This window comes from Nymphalis io, chromosome 17, assembly GCF_905147045.1.
Source record: "Nymphalis io chromosome 17, ilAglIoxx1.1, whole genome shotgun sequence".
NCBI lineage: Eukaryota > Metazoa > Arthropoda > Insecta > Lepidoptera > Nymphalidae > Nymphalis > Nymphalis io.
Window position 1 is genome coordinate 86264 of NC_065904.1, and position 9098 is coordinate 95361.

The following is a 9098-nucleotide window of genomic DNA, read 5'->3' on the forward strand; positions in this document are numbered from 1 at the left end:
CATTTTTGCTCACGATACAAAGCATAAGAAGCGAGATATTTAAGAAAAATTGATTTATGCGACCTTTGACCCTGAAAATATTAATTATTTACTTTTTTTGAAATAATATATTTATGTAACATGAAATAATATTTTTAATATATGGGCAGTATTTTATTAAATAATTGTAACTAATACCAGAGACGTCTTAATTTTATACAAATATAAATAGGATGTTTACATTGATACATAACAAATAAATAGTGAGTCGCCTCACGCATCACTTCTAAAAAGATTAAACTCATACTCCACGTCGTGTGCCGAATACGCTTCCTTCGGTTTGAGTTGAACGAGCAAGCGTCTTCTTAATAATGCTGGTCTCACACTTGTTATTTCTGTGGTCATTGCAGTTTCTTCGTTTTCAGGGAACAGGTCCTTAAGGTCGTAAATGATTTCGGGGTCGTCGGCCACGTTGGGTTCTTGGTAAACAGGTACGCAGTATGCGCATGTGCACAACACCAGCAGAGCGAGAAAGGTGTGCATCTTTAGGAGTTTTGTTTCTTACTGGGTTTTCCTGTATTTATACTTAACATATATGTGGGATATCGTACAGTCGTCTTCAAATGTTTTATAATACATTATATTTATTTGATATCAGATAATTTTACTTACATTTTCTCGTGAAACGTATCAGTTTTTGCTGTAATGAACTATAAAATTATTCCATAATTAATGAGGACAATATAAGCGCAAAACGTTCTCATGCGCGTTGTGTATATATATAGATATATATATATATATATATATCTATATGCGCGCGGCGATATGTGACGCAGAAACATAGGGAAATTAGTAAACATAACTACGTAGCTGATAATATCCTATGTTTTACAAAGCGTGGAAAAATAAATGGACACATTTATGAAAATATATTTTTTTCAAACATAGCTGCGTCTAAATAATATTCCAATCTATAAGAATAATAGTATACAAGTTGATAAGAACTAATAGTATACAAATTGTAACATAATAATTGCGCTGAGTGTACGCGGTCGTTTTACAAAGAACTGAGAGTGCAATGGGAAACCCCAGCAATAAAACCGTTGAGTGGTGCGGTGCGTACCTAACTGATGCTTCGGACGAGAGCGCGATCACGTGCGGGCGCCGCGGTCCGTCCTATGATCAACTAAACCGTGAACCTATTTACATATTTAAAACAAAAACTAAGATATAAACTAAGATAGTTATGGTAAGTCGGAACTACATTTTAAAATTAAATAAGTTTTTTTTTATATATTGGATTTTGTTTCCGTATAGCGAATCGGATTGCGATTATTACGGAACTTTCACATTTGATAGTTTATAGTGCAAAAAGTGATATAAGCATAGTATGATTATATGTTGCTTATTTTTAGAAGTGTAGCCTTTGATCAATTACATTAACTATCAGTCTGGATATCCGGTGACTATGCCTGCACTTGGACAAAAGGTTTAGGAGATAAAGGGATAGGAGACAGTCACGTGTGTGACATATTCGCAATACGGCTGAAGAGATAGTAAGCTACAATACGTATTCGAATCTCATTATTTACCTTACCTTAGTATAACACGTGGCAAGTCGGGACGGGCAGGTAGGAACAAACATATATATAGGCCTTTGCATCTTTGACAGATGATTTAAGCGGCATCGCGAAGGCACTTGCGTTCATGACTGAAAAGACCAATGCGAGAGAGGATCCTTTGGCCGCACTTCCGACAAGTGTATGCGCCCCCAGATGGGCGGGGGTTTGAAGCCCGCTCATGACGCCTAGTGCGTTTTTCTTTTAGTAGTTTAAACCAGTCATTGTCATGCTTTGATTGACCTTCGTGAATAAGGCGTCACCACTTGGCACGGTCCTCTGCCAGTTCCTCCCATCGATTGCTAGGGATGTTAAACGCAACCATATCACGCTTAGCGCAATCTTTGTAACGGAGCATAGGCCGCCCAACAGACCTCTTTGCATCCACAACCTCTCCCAGTAGCATTTGCCTTGGAAGACGGGTCTGCTCCATTCGATGCACGTGTCCCAGCCACCGTAACCGTTTTTTTTTGAGAATGGCCATGATGCTAGGCAGCTGTGCCTCGCCTAGAACAGACTCGTTTGTCACGCGATCCTGCCATGTGATGCCCAGAATGTTCCGAAGACAGCGCAAGTGAAATGTGTTTAGTCGGTGTTCTTGTTTTGCGTACGTTGTTCACGTTTCTGCTCCATACAAGAGTGTGCTTAGGACACATGATTGGTAAACAAGCATTTTCGTTTTTACCGTAAGGTGTCTGTTATCCCAAGCCCTTGAACAGAGCCTCCCGAACGTAGAGGCTGCTTTGCCGATGCGAAAGTCGATCTCTGCATCAAGCGAGAGATTGCTCAACAAATGCGACCAAGGTAGCAAAATTTGTTAACCACCTGTAAAGGTGCGCCGTTAAGCAAGGTCACTGGTTACCCTAAACATCTTTGCGCTAAAATAACGGTCTTCTTGCAGTTTATGGACATTGAAAAGAGGTCGCACGCTCTGGCAAATTTGTCTATTAGACTCTGGAGTTGAGCTTGGTCATGAGCAACGAAGGCAGCGTCGTCAGCGAAGAGGAGACTATCTACAAATAGGTCCTCCCTGTAGCGTTTGGACTTGAGCATTGAGATGTTGTACAGCCTACCATCGGTTCGCGTGTGTAAGTGGACGCCTTGCTGTTCATCTCCAAAAGCAACCTTCAGAAGCACCGAGAAGAATATTCCGAACAAGATGGGGGCCAGTGCACAATCTTGACGAACACCACGGCGTACGTCGAATGGCGTGGATGCGTTGCCATTGTGCAGGACGGTGACTTCCATACCTTCGTGGAACGATTGCACTATCCTTAGGAGTTTTGGGGGGCATCCAATTCTGACAAGAACCGAGTACAACCCCTCTGCTCACGGAGTCAAAAGTACAAACATAAGTATGTGAATAATATTCAGTTTCTCAAGTAAAAAAAAAATTTCATACGTATTATAATTACCAGTTAATATCAAGAAAAACTTTATACCGGAAAAACATTTTTTGTCTAGTGCATGGTATGACTGAATTTTAAGCACGTGCATAAGAGCAACTATTAATAATAAGGTTAGTATACGTTTAGGTTATCAAATTAGCAATCATTCAATATTGGCGCCATTCATTGATAACGTTGGTAAATTCCAGATCGCATAACTGCTAAAATAATAAGTATAATTACTTATCTAGCGACTCCAGCATAGTTATGAGAAGTTTTAATTATAAAGCGTCGTTATTCTTGTTAAATCTTTTTTTATTGGCGATCTACAAAACTTAAAATACTCCGCATGGAGTCTTGTACAGACTTACAGTATAGTTGACGCAGTTCTAAATATTAGAAACAAAAGGAATACCTAAGAAAGTTACAGTGTGTTCGCCAAACACAGTGCGGTGTAATACTTTATACAGCATACATGACTGTATGCCGTATAAATTACTACACGTAGAGTGGATTGTACAAGTATCTTAGTATTATTTTATTTAAATGCACATACTCGGGAGCCAAACTGAAAATCAGCGTCGAGGTCAAAACCTTGACTGGACCCAAGTGGTCTCATATATCATTGTTTATCATTTTTTGATCCTATGTTAATTTATTGAGTACCACTATGTAATATTTCTTTTTTTTAAATTCTGTTTAATCATTATTTAATATGCTCTGAGTCTCTATAAATAAGTCTTCTAAGTCCTAAGATCTGGTCTCCTATAAATAATTGAAAGAGCACACATATTTTAAAACATTATCCTAAGATGTAATGTTCTCGTAAGTGTGTTGGAGATTCTGATTAAATAAATAAATAAAGTGATGTCTTGTAATGTATTTGGAAGGTCTTGTTAAACATTGTTAAAATCTATCTAAAAGTTTTTTATCACCACTCATTCATTTTTACTAATTTGAATGATTAAAAAGAATAACCATTGAATTTATCAAGTATTGCTAATGTTTAATTTGTTTTAAGTTTAATAAGTTTAATCCTCAATTTTGTATTAGGTATAATTCTTTTAAAACCGAAAGACTGCTTTTTTTTACACCTTCCTACAATTATTATTAAACGATCGCACAAATCACTTTGTATCTTGTAATGAACTTTATCGTGTTCTGGCCTAACTGATGCATGTGGTCTCTTTTAGCTCTAATATTCTATATTATAATTAAGTATATCTATTCTATTTTTCAATTGAAAATTCAAATAATTGCATTTGTGGCTGATAATAACGCCATCTATGTGTACTAGTCTGCTTAGCGTAGAACGAAACAGTTATTTAAGTCATCGCTAGATGGTACTGCACTAGAATATTAACTAAGTTTGATTTTGTTAGGTTATAAAATATTATTTTAAATTAAATAGTGAAAGTTATTTATGTGACTTTAAGATATGTAGTTATTAAAAAAATATATTTAAATGCAATTATTCATTGTGAAACTTTATTTTAATATAAGTTTGCTTATTTCGGTTACGTATGTAACGACTCCGTGGCGCAACGGTAGCGCGTCTGACTCCAGATCAGAAGGTTGCGTGTTCAAATCACGTCGGGGTCATATCAAAGATTTTTTTGTTTTTGCGTGACCTTTTTGATTATAATAATAGTTTAAAGAGAAATATTTTTGAGATAGAATAAGAATTGCCACTTTTTGACCGATCTTAAGGCAATTCATTCTACAAGGCACATTTGCCTTTTTTCAATGTTTTTTTACTACCTAAGCTGTTGCTACTCGCCGCTAGAAATCCGGGGCGCATCGGTACAATAATAGAGATGTGGTTATGTAAGTCCGATCTGGTCTGTCCTTCTAGGTTTTTCTAGTAATAAAAATTATGCCCAAAAAAATTGACATAATTTCGACTTTTTTTTTATATAAAAATGGAGATGCCGGGGATCGAACCCGGGGCCTTTCACATGCAAAGCGAACGCTCTACCACTGAGCTACATCCCCAGGCAAGAGTCAATGTCAAATTTAATATCTTATATCTGCGTTTCTCTTAAGTCGGCAGTTTTTACATTCTATTTAATCATAGTACCTAAGCGACCGACCTGCGCTCTGCGTTTTTTATTATATTATTTTATTTTCGCTAACTTAGTTTAGGAATGACATCTATAGATAAACAAAAACTTTATTAAAAATCTTTAAAGAAAGATATTTTCATTTTATAATATCTAACGTTTTATATCATAATTTCTATGTGTTTAAAATGTTAAATATTTTTTTGTAGTAATTTATTTAATTTAGCACAAAAATCAAATATACCATTTTTATCATTTTTATTAATGTTATTACAACACAAAAATTATACAAAGCCAAAGTCGTCGGAGGTATCGCTACTTATATATATTATAGTGTATACCTATGATTAAAGTGCATATTTGCAAAAGTGCGTTTAATTATAAAACATTATTGCAATAAAATACAACCACACATAATATATTTAAAACGGTACTTGATATAATGTTGTATTTACATCATAAGTATATTTTCTTTGTATAAGTTTGTCATTACTTTGTTGCATCTAATAGACGTAAAAACCAAAAATCAAAGCGGAATGTTCCTTCCAGTTTCCACTCACAAGCGAGTCCTAATAATTGTTAGATATCCAATCAAATCAGCTTACGATAAAGTTTCTGTGAATTATGTACTGGGGTTTTGACGGAGGGAAGATATTATTAATAATTAACGCCTTTTAACGGCTTGGAGGATACTTAATTCAGTGTACGCTTCGGTCACTCACACAGATCTTAGTGATCGAAGAGCGTCCGTCGCATTTTATTATAAATAAGAATTTATTATATAAATGAGTGACGTACTCAATATATTACGATATAAGCAGTAGTTTTTGTTGTTTTATCTTCATTAGCAGGTATCTACAACAAAATACATGTGCTAAACTAATGAACGCGCCGGATCCGTTCATCTCGCCTCGGCTTCCATTATGAACTCAGCCATCAGCAGCTCCATGGTGGGCGCGATGCCTTGTGCCTGGCATGACACTTTGAAACACTCCGCTACGCGCAGGATCCGCCAGCAGTGGTCTTCCTCCGCGTCGTGATGCTGCTCACATTTATGGATTAAATCCACCATTAACTTGGACAGCACCTCACCTTGTAATAAAAATGTATTAATATAGTTAACTGACAACATTAAATCTATTGTTATCCAATAACTACTTAATCATTTTATATACATATTATCTTTGTAGTTGAATGTATTGAAGTTTTTATCTAACTTTTATATATCATTAGTAGTAATAAGTAGTTATTGTTAGGTAATAATAATAATATAAATGTAACAAAGGTGTATTACACATAATATTGTATATATATCTACTTAATGTGCTATCGTTGAGAGAAACATTGTTGTAATATATAAAAATGGAAAGTTAATATTTCTCATAACATTGTCTATATAATATGATGTACATAACACATATCCTCTTATTTGTTATGTTTTTATTATTTAATAGTATGTATCTATAAGAATTGTCGACGGTAAAACTCTGGTAAGTTTATATTTACACCTTATTTTTTACTGTTTACTGTTACTGTAATTGTGTATTTTTCCTGATGTATAATGCGTTAAAATAAATAAATGAATCAGGGCAGTCAACTATAGTCAATATATATATAGAATAGAGACAACACAATTAATGCTAATACAAATACCTAAAAAAAAAAAAACTATTATTTTTTTATTATTTTTTTATAAAATCGGACCTGATATTTCTAACATCTAAGGCAGTTTTTGTTTAGAAACTCGACCTGTTCTATTGTAATTATCTATCGCAATACTTTTAAATTTGACGAAGAATACTTTGTCCTAAAACTATTCGCACACATACTAACAGCTTATTAAATTCAGTCAAAATAAACGTCAAAACGTTTTAGTGATGTTTACGATGGTTATGTTAGGGCTATGTGTTGCATTGGATTTTTGCAGAAATGTATTTTCTAATTGTTATAGATAAGACCCTTAATGGTAACGCGTTAGTTGTGCTGCTTTATACTCTTTCAATAATTCACTATGTAGGTTTAAGATTTCGGTCCTTCGAGCCGGTATACACACATAAAGCTATGTTCTGTAAATATTATGTTTTTTAGATTATTTAATAACATCTATAACATGAAGTCGAGATGGCCCAGTGGCTAGAACGCGTGAATCTTAACCGATGAACGTGGGTTCAAACCCTGGCAAGCACCTCTGAATTTACATGTGCTTAATTTCTGTTTATAATTCATCTCGTGCTTTTCGGTGAAGGAAAACATCGTGAGGAAACCTGCATGTGTCTAATTTCATCGAAATTCTGCCACATGTGTATTCCACCAACCCGCACTGGAGCAGCGTGGTGGAATAAGCTCCAAACCTTCTCCTCAAAAAGGGAGAGGAGGCCTTAGCCCAGCAGTGGGACATTTATAGGCTGTTACTGTTACTGTTACTGTTACAAATACCTACATTATAGTAGCAGAAAGTAATATTAAAATCTATCAATTATAATATGTCTATGGATTATTTGATATTTCGTATTCGTGGACGCGTGTATGTATATGTATAAGAGTGGTTGGCTACCATTAGGGAAGGACTGGATGAACTTGTCGGTGTTCTCGTGGTGCATGCGGTGTGAGTCGGTGAGCAGGTTGAAGTGAGAGCTCATGCACTTGATGGCGCAGCCCAGCTCGCGATCTTCGAACTTGAAGTCGTCGCGCCAGAAGTGAAAGAACTCTTCCATTTTGTCTTCAGACAGTTGACTCTAATCAAAATAATTAGTTAAAATATTTTTACTAATGTTACGGAGGCAGTCGGTCACTAAGAGGTTTTCGTCACCAATAGGTATGTTGGGAGATATATATAAATGGGAAATTGACATCGGAACAATACATCAATATTTTCATCAGTCCTTCCTGTCCTTATTGAAACGACTCCACTCTAATTAAAAACATGTAAGTAAGAGTACATCTGACTACGATTAGCAAGTAAGTAAGTATGTAAAATTAATTCATACAGCAGCTCTGCTAAAATATATTTTAAGATGGAATAGTATTTGTAGTAATAATATCGTAATAAAACCAATTAATCCTCATATACAGGATCACAGAGCCTCCGGGCTCGGCGACGGGAACTGGCGGGACCGGTGCACATGACTGAAATTGGATCACAAATATATCACTATAGAGATTAATTATTGATTATATGGCCATTCTGAATAATTACTTACTTCTTCTCGACAATGCTGCAATGCCTCTCCAAACCCCAGTGTTACATCTTTCATGACATCTACATTTCCTCGAACGACTATCAGGTTGCAGACCAGCGCCACCGTCCACAGGATCATGCTCGGTTGGTACACGGAACGATCCCTTCGCGGTATCGACATGTTAGCCTTTGTTTGCACAATGACTAGTCACTTCGCCTGCTCCCCTATATAGTGCATCGTAATTATAAGGTTGACAACAGTCAGTAATGTCGGATATTTGTCGCTCACAGAACACACAGTGGGCGGGCAGGCTGTTTGTCATTTTTATTGGCGTAGGCTATTATTAGAGCTTTGTCTGTTTATTGTCTTTACAATAGGTTTATTGTTAGGAGTTCAATTGAAAAAAAATCCTGATGCTGACTTGTTGTTACATTATTTAGTTTTTAATGCGCAATCATTTATTTTTGAGAATATGCGTGCAGACGTTGTATGCTAGAAAACGACATAATGACACTGTTTACTCGTTAAGCAGTGTGCGATTAACGAAGGCCATAATAATATTTTCACGCCTTATCAATACTGTGTGTGTTCACGAACGAACTTAATTGCAAGACACGTTTCACATGTTCTGCTGCAAACATGATCTGAATTTACGTCCATTAATTTTATTATTAGCAACAAAGTAACGAACACATCTCGCTCATCGCGATAGAATTAGTTTTTATGGTCAAAGTCAGATCACTTAATTGGACTCTTATCTGTCATTAGCCGATAGCAACAACAAATAATACCTGACTATACATACCACGCACATCCTAAGCCGGTGGGTCTAACAAGATGAAATGCACATTAATTCCTTATGGAACATTA

The 9098-nt window shown here is 35.7% G+C and overlaps 1 protein-coding gene and 2 non-coding genes across 3 annotated transcripts; 1 reads left to right on the plus strand and 2 right to left on the minus strand.

Moving 5' to 3' along the window:
• Positions 1-4516: 4516 nt before the first annotated feature.
• On the plus strand, positions 4517-4588 carry Trnaw-cca (transfer RNA tryptophan (anticodon CCA)). The gene has a single exon. It is a non-coding gene; the product is annotated as a tRNA-Trp (tRNA).
• Positions 4589-4909: 321 nt separating this feature from the next.
• On the minus strand, positions 4910-4981 carry Trnaa-ugc (transfer RNA alanine (anticodon UGC)). Its single transcript has one exon. It is a non-coding gene; the product is annotated as a tRNA-Ala (tRNA).
• A 485-nt stretch (positions 4982-5466) lies between these two features.
• On the minus strand, positions 5467-8811 carry LOC126775036 (general odorant-binding protein 1-like). The gene is made up of 3 exons (XM_050496764.1): positions 8250-8811; positions 7604-7784; positions 5467-6141 (listed from the first exon to the last, which is right to left on the minus strand). The coding sequence occupies exons 1-3, from the start codon at positions 8406-8408 to the stop codon at positions 5951-5953; spliced, it is 531 nt and encodes a 176-aa protein (XP_050352721.1). The 5' UTR covers positions 8409-8811; the 3' UTR covers positions 5467-5950.
• Positions 8812-9098: the final 287 nt, after the last annotated feature.

Coding starts and splice junctions, on each gene's coding strand:
- LOC126775036 (XM_050496764.1), bottom strand. CDS start 8,408: ATGTCGATACCGCGAAGGGATCGTTCCGTGTACCAACCGAGCATGATC. Junction 7,785..8,249: donor TGCAGCATTGTCGAGAAGAA/GTAAGTAATTAT, acceptor TATTTTGATTAG/AGTCAACTGTCTGAAGACAA. Junction 6,142..7,603: donor CATCCAGTCCTTCCCTAATG/GTAGCCAACCAC, acceptor TTTTATTACAAG/GTGAGGTGCTGTCCAAGTTA.